Source organism: Rhea americana, unplaced genomic scaffold, assembly GCF_003343005.1.
Source record: "Rhea americana isolate MKP2758 unplaced genomic scaffold, rheAme1 scaffold_142, whole genome shotgun sequence".
Classification (NCBI taxonomy): domain Eukaryota; kingdom Metazoa; phylum Chordata; class Aves; order Rheiformes; family Rheidae; genus Rhea; species Rhea americana.
The window spans coordinates 832,651-849,014 of record NW_028185506.1 but is presented as its reverse complement, the minus strand read 5'-3'; the positions used below and the strand labels follow the sequence as shown (position 1 = coordinate 849,014).

Below are 16,364 nucleotides of genomic sequence, written 5' to 3'. Positions count from 1 at the left end.
TCCTCTGCAAAGCTAACTGCCATGGACATCACTGGGGGTCTGTTAGGGTGCTAATGACAGCTGTTTAGAAAAAAGAAATGTTTATTTTTGCAAGGAAAAAATGTTTCCCATAGGGTACCACAAGGGACATATGTTTAGTTTTAATCTGGATATTTTGTTTCTTTCAGTGTTTCCACACTTCATAAAAGAAAAATCGAAAAAGGAGATACAAATTTATTAAAGGAAAAAGGCATAAGATAAAATACCCTCCAGCCAGAATTACTGGAAGATGACTTTAAAATATTGTCATAATGTGGGGTGAAAACACAAACATTTTAATTTAAAAGCAGGTCATTTTCCAAAAGAAATTATTTTCTCTGAAAAACCATTTCATCCCTGCAGTAGGGCCAGTCTCACAGAACTGACTCATTATGGTTGCCCTCGTCACGCTGTCTCCTGTTCACTGCCATTACAAATAATCTTTGATTATCTTTTCTCACTCTTCAACATATTACCTCTACCTTTTCTGAAAAACTGCAGTCACATTATGCAAGGAGAAATAATTGCATAGCAGAAGTTTAGAGCTAGAATATGTACTATGGAAATGTCTGTGCTGTAACAGCATACTGCACAGATACCTAGGTTTGACTGGGATTACCCACCTCACACGAGCAGCAATCTAGCTGTGACCACACAGGCTAGGGTAACTAATTTACCCTGCTTCTGACTGACTGAGTCAGTCCCTTTCCATCTCCCTCCTCGGTCAATATAAGGACTATTGGTGAGGCCTTTAGTCAGGCCTTTATGCATTTGTTCCCCAAAGATGACATTAACTTCTGGTATTCTGTGATGCTCTGAAAACGCTAGTCAAGTCTAGCTATGACATCAGACAAGGGTTAGTTTCTTAGGGTCCTACCAAATTGACTCAATCTGTTTATTAGAAAAGGAATGACTCTTAGGGTGTGTTGTGTGACTTACATTTTTTTAAGCTAGTAGCCCTCAACTGATCAGTAGATAAGTACCTCCCCATGGAGAAAAAAAGCTGGGCCTCTTTCTAATCCTTTGATTAACTCAAATCCTCCTGATTACAGTATACCTCTGTGTCATAAGACTGTTGACTGTAAATAAGAAAGAGGTAAGTCCTGAAGGAATGTTTCTGCTTACTATTCCTAAAGTTTATTTTTGGTTATGCAAGTGGCCCTAGTGATGAATGATACAGAAAAGATACTGAATGCCTTCTTTGCCTTTGTCTTTACTGGCAAGACTGGCTGTCACCAATCCCAGACTCTGAAGACCAGGGAGAAAGTCTGGAGGAAGGAAGACTGTCCTTTGGTTGAAAAGAATTGGGTTAGGGATCACTTAAGCAAACTGGGGAGGATACATAAGTCCATTGAGAGATACACATACGAGTGCTAAGGGAGCTGGCTGATGTCACTGCAAGGACACTCTCAATCATCTTGGAAAGGTCATGGAGAACAGAAGAGGTGCATGAGGACTGGAAGAATAGTAATGACACTCCAGTCTTCAAAAAGGGCAAGAAGGAGGACCCAGGAAACTACAGGCCAGTCAGGCTCACCTTGATCCTGGAAAGGTGATGGAGCAGCTAATCCTGGATACCATTTCCAAGTCCATGAAGAACAAGAAGGTGATCAGGAGTGGTCAGCATGGATTCACCAAAAGGAAATCATGCTTAACCAACTTGATATCTTTGTATGATGGGATGTCTAGCGGGGTAGATGAGGGGGGAACAGCTGATGTTGTCTACCATGACTTCAGTAAGGCTTTTGATGCTGTCTCCCAGAACATCCTCATAGGCAAGATGGCAAAGTACGGTCTAGATGAGCAGTGAGATGGATTGAAATCTGTCTGGATGGCAGAGCTCAGAAGGTGGCAATCAGTGGTGTAAAGTCTAGTTGGAGGCCTGTAGCTTGTGGTGTATCCCAGGGTCCAATTGAGACCAATACTGGGTCCAATCCTGCACCAGTAAGTGTTGGCACCTGGCTGGCTGGAGAGCCGCTTTGCAGAGGAGGACCGGAGGGTCCTGGTGGACAATAAGGTGACCATTAGTCAGCAATGTGCCTTCATGGCAAAGAAGGCCAATGTGATCTTTGGATTAGGCATTAGGAATAACGTTGCCAGCAGGTCAAGGGAGGTGATCCCTCATCCTTTCCCTCTACTCAGCACTGGTGAGGCCACACCTGGAGTGCTGTGTCCAGTCCTGGCCTCTCTGAGAGATATGGAGCTACTGCAGTGAGCCCAGTGAAGGGCTACTAAAATGACTAAGGGGCTAAAGCATCTCTCATATGAGAAAAGGCTAAGAGAGCTGGGGTTCTTTAACCTGGAGAAGAGAGGATTGAGGAGGGATCTATCAATGCATTGAAATATCTGAGGAGAGGGTGTAAAGAGGATAGGGCAAGACTCTTTTCAGTGGTGCCCAGTGGGCAAAAACAGAGATACAGTTCTGTGTGAACACAAGGAAGAACTTCTTTACTGTGAGGATGACTGAGCACTGGAACAGGTAGCCAGAAGCGGCTGTGGAATCTCCATTCTTGGTGGTAGTCAAAAGCCATCTGGATGGTAACATGCTCTAGGTGACCTTGCTTGAACAGAGGAGTTGGACTAGATGATCTACAAAGGTCCCTTCCAACCTCAATCATTCTGTGATGCTGTGAAGTCCGTCTCCCAGCAGGTCAAATATGCATTCTTTTTAATAGTTAAAAACCTTTTGCTATTCCAGTGGCCTTTTTTTTTTTTTTTTTTTTTTTTTTTTTTTTTTTCAGTATGATATTGAAGAATTCCCACAGTTCCCAAAGTGAAAACGTGAGACTGGAAAATGTATGCATATACTTAAGTATGTGCATATTCCTATTGTGCAACATAAAAGTTACTACTCAGTAGTAGTAGTAACTGAGTAGTTAACTACTCAGACATGGGTAAAAATAACATGGGAAATATAACTAAGATAATAAAAGAGATGAAGAATGTAGCAGAAATAATCTTGAGTGGCTTGTGGGACATGGGGTTTGGTTAGTAGTTCTGAACATTTAGAAAGTTACTGTCCTTTAAAAAGTATTTAACAAAGGTACTAGAACACTGTATTTACTGCAAAAATGAAGAAGTAGTATTTGAGGAGTGCTAAGTATTTTATGAAGTGCCAGGCTGAGAATGCTGTGTATGCCAAATAGATCTACACCAAAAAAGGTTAGTCATTCAGCTGCAGAGGTCTTACAAAACATTAGCATTTGGAATGCAATTATTTTACAGTTTTTGGAATAGGAACAGCTACATTGGAATGGAATAACTACATTATCAGTTGTGTTTGTATTTTTGGTGAGGCTAGTATTCACTAGGATTGTTGTTTATTTGTCTAAACCACTTGTGTGTTGTTAGAATATAGTAAAAGACATAACCTCCATCTTCAAGAACTGACAGTCTTGACACTGAAAATGACCTGGATGAGGATAAAAATAAGTAGGGAAGGTTGGAGTACAGAAGAGAAAGTACCACAGCAATATAATGACATGAAAACAATTAACAACAGCAAGCTTAGTAAAATAGATAAAAACATAAAAACAAACAGGACAGAACTTAGAGCAGAAACCTCAGATGATCTAAAGAGGCAGAGTTCTTTGTCTTTATCTACAGCTGATGATCTGGCCATCAATAAAGATTAGTAGCTGTACTTCCTCTAAATTTTCAGCTTCCAGGAGAGAGCAGAATTTTCTCTACACACATGTGATTCAACATAGAACAAACATCGTATTTAACACCTTAAAAAGTCACTCAGTCACTCACCATTTGATGCTTTTGCAGCCGCAAACCTTGGTTCCAGTGCCGTGAATCATAGATTTTGCCAGCTGAGTTTGGCTTCATCATGTCCCCCAAATGGATACCACTCCTCCCCAAAATGTCTGAAAGTTTTGCATCTGCACCAGGAAACTCTTAGAGGCCAGAACAACTGAAACGAGATTATACAGCTGCATCATCAGCTAGTGTCTTCCGTTGCTCCTATTGATAGGTCCGTTCTGAAGTAAAGAGGAGAGAACAGAAGCTGCGCAGTGATCACCTGTAATTTTTGAAGTGGTGAGTCATTCTGACATGGGTTTGATGAGCCATTCAAATCAGTTTCCTGTTTGGCATCTTGTTCGTAGGTCTCACAATTGCAACTGGCAGAGCTGAGCACCTCCCATCAAAGGAGTTTAGAATCTCTCTCTGCTCATCAAGGTTTCTTCTCCTAATCTGTATTAGTTTAACAGCTTTTCTTCCCACCATTGCCTGCTGTGGTGCTGCAATGTACTGCAGTAAGTACTTTTCTCCCTGTTGGACCAAAATAAGAGAAAATTTTTATGTGAAATGCAGTAGGGAGAGCTGCATAGGGTAACAGGTCTACAGAAAGATCAGAGCCACTCACGTTATGAGAAATCTGTGCTCACAGATGTGTGATATGCCATTGATTTTAATGGGCATTGTGGGTCAGAAGATTCTTCATCATGTTCTTTATATATTCTACAAGCCTGTTTGCTACTTTGACAGCAGCTCTACATTGGCAGTAGCTCTGCACTCATTGCCCATTTCATTGCAAGGCCATTTTCTTGAATTGACACATTTATCATTAAAACTCTTTTAAAATTTCATCCTTTTTTTTTCATCCATTGTGCATTAACTTCCATTTTTTGACATAAAATGTCACTTATTGCAAGGTCAATTCAGATGCCTTGTTTAAGTCTCTGTATTTCTTCCTTATCTGCTCAAATCCTTAAACACCAAAAAAATTTAGAGTAGTTTGTAAATTTTACTACGTCACTACACTACTGCCTTTTTCCACCCCCAGATAATTATTCATTTAGTGACATAAACAAATTAGATCTGGTGGTGTATTGGACGTAATATGGAACTGAAAGTAATCCCTTTTAGATAAACAAAATTGGAGCGAGATAGGGAAAACTTGGTGTGTACGGCATGTGTGAGTACTATTTTGACCTATTTCTGTTTAAAATACCTGCATTCAGTAGTGGTGGATCATGAGGAAAAAACAATGCTACTGGCACTTTGGATGTCAGGCAGGGCTATAAAACTAGCATACTTGTTTCTTTCACATCAGAGGTCTTAGACAAGATTCCGTACTGTAAATACTTGCAACTAGTATCTCTGCCAGGAAGAGCCTGTAGTCTTAACAGAAAAAGGTCAGCATCAGGTCAACATCAGGAGGAACTTCCTGTGTTTCAGTTTGTGTCTGTTGCCTCTTGTCCTGGAGACCTCTAGGCCCCTTATCACCCCTCTAGTGTGCTCTTGACTACTCTTTTAGACTTCCTTGTGCCCAGAGCTGCTTTCAGGTCCTCCAGCCCAACTAGGACTCCTGCGGTTACCTCATAATCCCTCCAGAGCTGCCCTTCCTGCCCTGGAGCCCTCTGTTGGCACACCAGTCCCTTTACCAGCCCTCTATTCTGCTTTGGCCTCTTCTTTTAACATTTTATTTTTCACCTGCAGACCTCTGTTGGCCCTGCATAAACACTCTAGAGTGCTTTGGATGACTCTGTCAGCCTTCCTTGTTCCCCAGAGTTCTCTTCTGGCACTCCAGCCCCCCTAGCAGCCTTCTCATCTCCTCAGAAGCCCTCCAGATATCTTCCTTGTTCCTCAGAGTCTTTTTTTTTTTTTKGGGGGGGGGGGGCATCTAGACCCCTTAGCACCTCTCTAGTGCACTCTGGATGACTCTTCCAGCATTCCTTGTTCCTCAGAGCTGTCTTCTGTCCTTCCAGCCCCTTTAGCAATCCTCTAGTCCCCTCAGAACACTTCCAAAGGCCTTTGTCATGCCCCAAGGCTGTCTTCTGGCCCTTAAGTCCACTTAGGAATCGTCTTTTCTGCTCAGAAGCCCTCCTGAGACTTTTGTTATGCCCTGGAGCCCTCTTTTGGCCATCCACATCTCATAGGACCCCTCAAGCCCTGTCTTGTTACTCAGTTTTTATTTTCTGGCCACCTAGTCCASTTAGGAGCCCTCTGGTCTGCTCAGAACACCTCTTGGATCCTTGTTCCCCAGAGCTGTTCTCTGACCCCCATTAGGAATCACCTAGTCTCCTCTGAACCTCCCCAGATTTCTTCCTCGTTCCCCAGAGTTATTTTTTTGGCCATGTAAACCTCTTTGTACCATTCTAGTGTGCTCTCTTTTAGGCTTCTTTGTTCTTGCTCTAGTATACAACTGCAGACTGATTAACTGGCTGATGCCATGATCAAGGATCCACTTTCACCTTTGAAAATGCTGATCTATCCATTCCTGTGACCAGTGTAAAAAGGCATGGAGAGAACTGTTCTTGAAGGTAACTTCCTCTGCTTTTAGCTCTATAGCAGAAAAACAGGTGATCAGAAGAGAGAGGTGTCTGGAAAACAGTGTAGGCAATTGCAACCCTAGACAGGTTTACAGCAAGAGCACAACCTTTAAGTTGCATCTTGGAGTGTGTTACAGTCTTAGAAGGGAACAGTAAATCCTCTTCAGCTTTACCCTGATGCTATTTACTGTGCAGTTTAGAGTGTTGTAGTATTTCTTTAATGCCCAGCTCAATGAAGTCATGATACAAATGCTTCTAAGGACCAGTTTCACAGAGAGGTGGTGTGCCTTGCTCTGGACACTGGGAAGAAGAGAAAACAGTGTCAACTCACATGTTTATTTCTGGCCAAGCTGCACAAACACAATGAAGTTTTGCTGATCTGGACTGGACTGACAAATGACCAATTCTGCAAGGATTGTTATGGAAAATTAGGCTTGCTGGCCCCCATAACAGAGTCCAACCCTAGGTTCCCACTGAGATGGGAGTTCAAAACCCAACCAAAGTGAAAAGAAAATTTTAATGGCACATGTGCAGTAATTATCATTTGAGCTCTCTCCAAAGAGGGATCCCTCCCACTGGTTCTTAGTTCTATTTATCACATTACAACCTGATCGCAAAACCACCTTCCCCATAGTCTGACTCTTGTTAACCAATCCCACAACTTCTTTTACTAATTTTCTTGTAGTCCATTGGCTCCTGTTGCCAGGGGTGGTTTCTCTAGGTTTTCTCTATAACAGTTATACATGATGGTTAAAATTTGTTTTATAGAACTTTATTCTGTAAAAGTAGGACCCAGGTGGCCTTGGCTGGAGCCTTGGTGGTAGTCTAAGGCTTCAGTAAAATTTTCTACCAATGCTAAGMGATTAACTCTAGACAGCCCCAGTCCAACTTTCTTTAAGATCGTATGCCCTTACCCATAGTGAGAATACACTCTGGGAGTCCAGAGAGAGGGACATTGCCTGGCGAAAAAATTCAGCGGCTCATATGCACATACTGCCTGTAACAGATTATTCCTGTCTGCTGCCCTTACCTTGTACCCTTGCAATCTGCCAATGCCAGAACAGTTGCAAATGAATCTCTGAATTATTCATCCAGGGGGGTATTTTCATGGTTTCACTTATGCATGCTTTTAAAAACCTCTGCTTACCATCCACAGAGAGGCAGACTGGTTAGAAAAACTCAACTAGGCTCTAAAACTAGTGACAGGGAAATCTGAGAGGCATAACACATTGTATCCTGCTTGTAGTGCATGTTGTACTGCAGGCTTCCATACAGTTTCTCATCTCTGGTGTCGGCTATAGTTGTCAGGTCACAGGTGTATCAGAACTTAGAAAACTAGAAAGAAAAGTCTATGATATTTCAAAATCTTTTAGAGCTAACATAAAGGTTAGAGGGCCTGGCAACATGCATCTGAGAAATGTGGACCTGCATATGTATGTGGACCATGCATATGCAGTGAACTTGGAAGGAATCAATACAAGGGAAGAGCCTGGTCAGGTAAATCTAAGGGGCTAGAATGAGGGCCCTATTATAGCTATGCTTGCCTAAGACAAAGCTGTTAGGGGCTTGTCAGCAAACATGTATGTTTCGAGAACCTCACCCTATGCACAATAGATACTATAATAATACTCTGGGCATTGAGGAAATATTACAACACTCAAAACTGTACAGCAAACAGGATCRAGGTAAAGATGGTGAGGATTTACAGTTCCTTTCTAAGAATGCAGCCCACTCCAAGATGCAGCTTGAGAGGTTGTGCTGTTGCTCTGAGCCTCTCAGGCATTTCCATTTCTGTTCACGCTCATAAATCTAAGGCCGTGATTAGCTGCTACAGTAAGTCCAGATAGAAGATATTCTGTAAAACTGTTCTGTAAATAACAGTGATCTGATCCGATCTGATCTGGTCTGACTGCCTAGTGGTTTGGCCCCCCTACACAAGGGCTTGAGGAGCAGAGCTTTGTTCTCTTCACGACAGCCACCGCCCTTCCGGCTTGCCCCGCTGTCCCCGGCAGACCGTCCCCCACGCGGCACCAGCAGTGGAGCTCCCCGCTCGGCCCCGCTAGGCGGCGCCTCGAGCAGCCACGTGCGTGGCCGCGGTGGGGGAGGAGGGGCGGCCGCCTGGCTTGACCGCGTTAACCGGAGTCTGAGAGGTCCCGGCTCCGAGAGGCGGTTGTTCTCCCACTGCGACGGAGCGCTGTGGTGGCTTCCCTGCCGCAGCAGGTGGAAGGAGCCAGAGGTGAGAGGGACCCAGTTGGGCCGGAGGTTGCTAACTGAAAACTGCCTAGATCTAATGCAGCAATAACTAACCTGCTTCAAGGTGTAATCGCCAAAATTGTTGAGAAATCATCCCAAAGTCATATAGGACGAAGATTATACTTCCCTCCGTTTTGATTATTGACTGGAGCCATTCACGGATTCACAGAATAGTGAAAACCGGGAAACCCTCTGGGCGCAGCGTGGAAAAGCAGCTGGCCGTCTTGCAGAGAGCCACACACAGCAGGCCAGGGGAGCTCCCCAGACATGGAGCGGCGTGGGGCCAGCGTGGCAAGGAGCGTGGGCCCAGGCCGGCACGGCACTGTGGCCCGGCTGCCCTTGGCACCACGTGGCAGAGGGGCCCGGTGCAGTGGTGCGGGTGGGCAGTGGCCCGGGACGCGTGGCTCGCCCTCGCCACCCCGCCGCCACTCTAGTGCTGGCCGGGGGCGCTGCCCCGCTGACCGTCGCTTGAGCCAGAACGGATGCAGTTGGCACCACTCGCCCAGGTGAGCGGCTGCAGTGCTGAGCGGGACCAGGGCCGGGAGGGACCGGCGGGGAACTGGGGTTCCTGGGTGACAGCAGTGTGGCGGGGAGGCCAGGACCAAGGAGGGTCTGGAGGCGTCGTCTCGTGGGGGCCGCCCTGCGCTTTCAGGACTTTGCAGCCTGCAGCCTTGCGTTTCCTGCCCAGCTGGAGCCCGTCTTTATTTCCAGCGGGCCCATCTAATGCCATGTTGCATGCTCTTTGGGTCTGCTTCAGTTTTTAGCAGTTCATTTTCCAGCCTGTTACGTAGTAGACCTATCCTTCATAATTCCTTTGCATCCCTAAATCCCGCTAGCCTTCCATTTTAGTATGTAAGTTGTGTGTGGAATGGAAGTAGCTGCGCAGTAGGGAGCCTGGCCCCAGGAGAGGTCATGTGCAGAGTTGCACCAGCCTGTGTGCCTGCCCTCACGAGAGTGGTGAGATTGCAGACGATCAAAGGAGATGTTTGTGGCTTTGTTGCTGGGGTACCTACCATGCCAGTTAAATCAGAAGTGTGTGAAGTAGTTCATGATAACTTGTTGCAGAGAGATACAATTGCTGTTCAAGGCCCTGTTATTGTATGGCTTTGGGTCTCTGGAGGTATGGATAATGCAACATGGGTGGAGGTGGTGTGACCTATTGGATCACTTGTCAGTTGCCAGTGGTGACCTGCTGAACAGTCCTCTCTTTTGKGGATCTGGTTGAGATGGTGAGGGTAAGAGTGTAGAAACTCTTTGTGCTCCACTGTGCAATTAGAGCTGGGAGGCATGAAGTGTTCTGGGGCAAATTCATCCTTTAACATGTATTGAATAAATGAAACATATGGACAGGGAGCTTGTTGTGGGATTACCATCTGTGGAGATATTCAAAACTTGGCTGAATATGGCCCTGAATGACCTGCTTTGAGCAGGAAGTTGGACTAGAACTCCTGAGGTTCTTTCCTACTTAGATGAGTCTGTAATTCTTCAAAGAGTACTACTCTACTTCTGCACGTACTTTTAATGTATTTAGTTTTTGTAAAGAAGACAATTGAACCAAGAAGTTCTTATGTTCACTTCTTATTTGAGTTCAGCTGTGACTTCCATTGTTACAGTTTGGTAAACTAGTAGGCTTGATCCAGTTCCTTTGGCATAGACTTCCTATTACAAACAAAATTACGCAAGGAGTAGAATGTAGTTTTCCTTAGGATGATTTTGTGAGTCGCTGGCACTGTCAAGATTCTTCATGAGAAGATTAGAAATCAGCTTTTCAAGAGTGGGAATGGCTTTGAGTCTGACATGCTGCTTTTTTCTTTTTTCTTTTTTTTCCCCCAATGACAGAGCTGGGTATTGARCCCTAGACTCATCTTCCTTTCATTTGCACTTCCCTAGTGTCCTCCCCAATGAACTCATGCAGCTGTGTACTTTCAGCAGTAGCTGAAAAAGAACTCTCCCTCTCTTTGCTGGTTAGATTCCCTGATTTGGGTCAAGCTGCAAAGTTATTGGTACTGGTGGCATAAGAGCAGGGCTACGCAGCTGTTCGTGAAGTTTGAGAGCTTTTTAAACTTTCATAAATGGCACTACCTAGAACTTGTCACAAAACCATACTCTATAGCTCTGGTTACATGTGTGAGTCAAAGTACCAGCTCACCATGACAAAACCAGTCTCTTTCTTTGTAAGCAGCTGTGTTCTCATGTAGTTCCCTCTCTTCCCCTGTTGCTCCTCATCTGTTACTCAGCTGACTGCATTATAAACTCCTGCAGTTTCCTAACACAGAATAAAAAACAAAAACAGTTTACTTTTTCTAGCTATTTACTAGAATCCAGAACAGCCTGAAGGTTAAGTGGCAACAAAAGGAGAGCAAATAGGATGAAGGGATAGGATCTCCTCTTTTTGGTAGCAGGGAGCAGTTAAATTAGCTCATGTCCTATCACGAAACCATATTCTTAGCCACTTCAATTAGTTTCACCCTTTAATTTCTGAGTAAGTAAGGAAATTTGGAAGAAAAAAAAAAATCTTTGTTAAAGAGTCAATAGCATCTTCCTGCCCATACCATTAAATGTAGTCTGGGAGTTGTTTCTTACTGTTCTTTTTATAGTGGTTATGTCAAAGGCAGACTTTACTTTGCATTTTGAAATGTAAATGTATGAAACATCATGATACTAGTGTGACTTCCAGTTTGTCTTTGCCTGCCTCAAGTTATAGCTTGAGCTGTATGTTAATAGGGTGTGTCAAGGTCACTAGGGGATATCCAGGACCAGTAAGGAATTTTCTGGGTCCTGATGTCACAAAACAAAGGTGAATCTGTTCTCACTTCTCTTTGTGCAAGGGACGGGGAGAATGTGTCCAAACTGTGCTTCACGCTGTATGCCTTCTTTATGAAGTGTAACTTTCTAGCATTTTCCTTTTCTATGCTTTTCCATGACCTGCTAGTCTGCTCACAACACTTTGCTTTGTTTTGTCTTTTCTTAACCTAGATTTGCTCATAGATAGTGTTTATGTGCCTCTTCTACTTCCTTCCAGTTCACTGGCCATCAGTGACAGCTCATCATTACTACCTCCTGTCCTTGAAACGTCCAGAGGGCAGAATGCAGATCCAAACTACAGAAAGCACAGTTGGAAAGTAACTCCTAGTAACATCAATTTGAGAGAGATGGTGATGAATCCATCTACTTCTTTCACCTGCTCAGAAATTAGAGTATCATCAGGTGAGGTTAGCAGAGAGGTTTCCGTGTAGCAGTACGTATTAGCTTTCACCTCTGTGTTAGAAGCTGCAATACTGTATTTGGAAGCATATTTTATATTTGAGCCTCCTAAAGCTCATGCATGTCTTCTGCCTCTATTTGTAGCTGAGACATATGTGCAAAACCCTGCAAAGAGAAAGAGAGGTGAAAGGTACAGCCGTAGTGGCCGGCGCCTCATCCCTCCGTTGCAATACTGGTGTGGAGAACGGCAAGTTTGGGATCAGGCAATGATTGTTAGAATAGAAGAAGGTGGAACAAACTATTTAGCTGAAAGAATGGTAAGATTCTTTTTATGCAGTTACTGAAATTTCTTCATCATTTACCTAATAGATGGTGGGTTTTGGTAGAACATGTGCCTCATTTTCAGCCTGTAGTTCTTATGGCTGGAACATCATAACTCACAGGCTTACGAAGAAGCTTTCATTTAGCTGAATTAGTTGGGGAAGGGACTGAAGAGACTGGTATCAGTAGGTTTACTGTAGAGCTTATGGAAAGAAGGAGAGGACAACTAACAACTGAATTAGGAACTCAAGTGTGTTTTCTAAAGCTGGGCAGTGTGAATATCACCCACCTTGTCATTTTTTTTCTGTAAGCTAGTGATGTGCAGCCCTTACTGTTATCCAGAAAAGATTTTGTTATTTAATGTGTCAGGCATTCAATGTTTTTTGTTGTTCTTTCTCCTTGAGTTGCAGGTCTCTGAAAGCAAGCGGACTAGCTCAAAAACCTGTTGTCATGCTCTAGTAAAACGGAAAAAAACAACAGAACTAAAAGAACGAACTGGGTGCTGTAATCTAGGTAAAGCGATTATGATTTAAGTGATTATCTCTGCCTGTTTTATTTCAGTAATGATCTGAATCCTTTTTACAGATTTTCAGGATTGAGACTTTGCAGTCTTAGTGCTTGATACAGAGTAGCTCTATGATTGACCATAGGCTTGAAATCAGTTCATCATATTCTATTTCTGTCTTTCTTGCTAGTTCTGTGAGCTTAGGGAAAAGGTGTATGCTATTTGCTTCATGCTTCTGAGCCTCTCCTCTGCTAAGCCTATGAGTGCCATGGATTACTAATGCTAAAAAGTGGTGTGCTTGAGCTTGTGCATTATGTATCTGAAACTTATGCGTCCACAATTTGTTTAGCATAAAGACAAGTGTCTTAATGCTGGATGAAGGAGTATGGCCTCCTTTCTTAAATTAAAACACAGATGTTGTATTAAATTCCCCTTGTCAAAGAGACTACAGAAATCCTGAAGTTCTTCAGCAAGGCTTTTGACACTGTCTCCCATGGCATCCTCCTAGGCAAGCTCAGGAAGTGTGGGTCAGACGTGTGGACAGTGAGGTGGATTGAGAACTGGCTGAAAGGCAGAGCTCAGAGGGTCGTCATCAGTGGCACAGAGTCTAGTTGGAGGCCAGTAACTAGTGAAGTTTCCCAGGGTTCAGTACTGGGACCCATTTTGTTCAACTTCTTCATCACTGACCTGGATGAAGGGATAGAGTGCCTCCTCAGCAAGTTTGCTGATGATAMCAATCTGGGAGGAATGGCTGTGCTGCCATTCAGAGAGCCCTGGACAGGCTGGAGAGTTGGGTGGAGAGGAACCTCCTGTGGTTCAGCAAGGGCTAGTGCAGGGTCCTGCACCTAGGGAGGAATAAACTCACAAACCAGTACAGACTGGGCTTCCACCCAGCACTGACCCTTGGGAAATACACTAGCTAGTGGCCTCCAACAAGACCTTCTTAGTCACATACCTGCATCYTCTGACAGTGTGCCTGTAATGCTCTGAAGTGGCCTGTCCCTGCATCCTTTTCCTTCAAGTAATGCACAAAAAAAACAGTGTCACGGGACAAGCGACTTCCTTACATTCCCGGACCACGTGGGTTACATGCAACGTGAGGCAGGGGAGGAGGGGGAGGAGGAGATTTACTGCATAACTCCACAACTTGTCTTAAAGATCAAAATCTACTACACAAGTTACTGTGCTACAATGCAACAATTCTTATTAACAAAAAATTAGCTCAACTAAAATACTTATTTTCTAATTACACTAAAAGTTTTGCTAACAGTCACTACTTAGTAAACAGATAAAGCTAGCTAATTTGTACGAACTGTAACTACCCAAACAAATGATCTAGGTAAACTAATTCTAATTGATCTTATTGACATGTTGCCTCAGCAGGCAATGTACACTCAATTTCAGGGAAGTAATTGCAGGAGGAACACCCTTTCCAGTGTGTTCCACAAGTTGACAGACCCACTGTCACCTGCAAAAAGCCCAAGATGGCCTCTGGGACCAACCTATTTGTACCGTTCAGAGGAAGATGGAGGTGTAGTCACTAGGCCAGTTGCAGTTTTCTTCATGCAGTCCCAGTCCCTAGCTTTAGGCTGCTGCAGGGTTCAGCTCTCCTCCATCGTTGTTATGACAGTCACACTCACCATCATAGGGTGGGGTTGAGGGGTGGCTGAACACCCCCAATGGCAGGCTAGCTGCCTCGAGCACTCCTCTGCACTGAAGAAAGGAGTGACTGTAAATGACTGCTTTACTCTTGCAGTGGTAGTCCCAAGGAGAGATCCCATAGCTGGGGTAGGAAGGGGTTAATTCCAGTCCACAATGATTAACACTGCCCCATTAGTGAAAGCAGGTGTTATCTCTCAAGTTCATGATGAGGAAGAGATAATTCCAGACCACCATAATTAGCTCTGCTCTAGCACTGAGAGCAGGCTTTGTTTCTCAAGGTTCTGGTGCCAGGCAGGCCTTATCTCAAAGTCTTGATATCCTTCCTTTTGGATTGTGAGGCACAGGAATGCAGACTGCTTATAACTGGCACCAGATTGGGGGGGAAGCTGGCAGCATCTTCTCACAAATGGGACTCAGGAGTTGGTGTGTCATAAACCTGTTCCTATCCTGTTTTGCATTCTAAAAATGCTTTCTGTATGAAAACGTGCAAGTGTACGAAAGCATTTGGAAGCAGACAACAAGCTTTCTTACCTATGCCTGCCAAGCAATCTAGTGTATCTCCTTCTCTGAGATGAGAGGAAACAGGAAGATGAAGAAAGCAATGAATGAATGTGAATTTAAAAAGGATCCCATTTGATTGATAAAAAACAGTGTTTCCTCTGAGAAGCAGTCAGAGCAGTGAGGGCAGAAACACCCAGACAGGCACTGTGAATGGAAAGGAGAGAATTGTGTAAAAATAAAAGATACTAATCAATACTGAAGAAAGGAAATTGATAAAGTGGGAAAGAATATCTAGAGTGGGGCAGGTATTTGTTAAAGCTGAGGTGAAGACCCTGCTCCACATTTTTCCTTCCTCCTACTTCTTAAATGAGCATGAGGCAGAGATGTTCAGTCAAACATGCAGAAGGCTCTCAGTTGCTGTGAATCCTTTCTTTGGTTTGTTGTATAGCTGTTTGCAGAGCCTGCAGATTAGCTGGTTGCTCTCTGCAGTTCTTCCTCTAGGCAAAAGAGGGAGGAAGAAACTATTCTGTTTCCTTGAACTGGACCAATTCCTTCATCACAGCTCAAGATCATGAGAAATTGAAAGATGAAATAGCTCGCTCTCACTTTATTCCCTGCTTGCCAAAGCAACAATTGTGGCTCTTTGATCCAGCCTACTGGCGTTTTACACCCTGTCACAGTTTAAACTGCTCCTTTGTCTTGGTTTGTGTTTTGCTGTTGTTCTCTGACTCTCCCCTCCCATTCCAGGTGCRTCAGTACGAAGTGGTGTTAATGTGCCTTCCTTGACTTACACTAATTTGTGTAGCACTGAGGATACTGTCTGCCTACCCATCTATCTTCCTAATAAACAGTGTAAACAGGAGAGTCAAGATAAAAAGACATACCAAAAAGTAGTTTCTGGTGATGTCACATCCCCAAATATAGTGAAGGAGGACTTTGACCCATCCACTAGCTCACAAGAGCCTGTACATTCAGGAGAAATCAACAGAAGAACTTACTCAACTGGAGACAAGAAGTTATTTTCTTCTGGTAATCAGGATCTGTCAGAACAACAGAGCAAAAAATACATGGAGAAAACTGAACAGGAAAGCAATAGTCAAATGAGAAGTATCTTAGAGAAACTGGACATTGTAGTGGAGGGACAAAGAGAAATGCAGAATACCTTGAGTAAGGTTCACTTGTGTTTAGAGCAAAACAGGAAGATAGCAACAAGTCTTCTTGGTATGCCAGAAAGAAGCTGATAGGCTTCAGCTAGAGATAAGGGAGCTTGAATTAAGTCCTATCAGGACATAATTCTATACCTAGAGCAAAAAAACATACATAAAGTTTTGCCTGTATCACCAGAAAGTTATCTAAAGTGAGGCAGAAGAGTAAGTAACTGAAGAAGTAAGAGAGTATGTTCTTATTTCATCTGTTTGTAGGAAACTGTTTTATTGTGCCAGGTTCTGAAATCCTTTTTCTAAGCTGGTCCATCAAAGGGCACAGCACAGTATGTTAGTGTTCTACAACTAGGATTAATTGTATGTTTTCTTGAACTCTGAAAAAAATAGAGTGCTACTTCTGTGTTCTTACTTTCTGCCTGGGGTTGCATTTTGTCTGGAGAAATTAAAGCAGAAAGC

The 16,364-nt window shown here is 43.7% G+C and overlaps 1 protein-coding gene across 1 annotated transcript; it reads left to right on the top strand.

The window, feature by feature from the left end:
* Nucleotides 1–9,566: 9,566 nt before the first annotated feature.
* On the top strand, nt 9,567–15,986 carry LOC146599275 (uncharacterized). The gene is made up of 5 exons (XM_085298895.1): nt 9,567–9,672; nt 11,529–11,759; nt 11,901–12,073; nt 12,488–12,590; nt 15,493–15,986. The coding sequence occupies exons 1-5, from the start codon at nt 9,567–9,569 to the stop codon at nt 15,984–15,986; spliced, it is 1,107 nt and encodes a 368-aa protein (XP_085155021.1).
* The last annotated feature ends 378 nt before the right edge of the window (nt 15,987–16,364 follow it).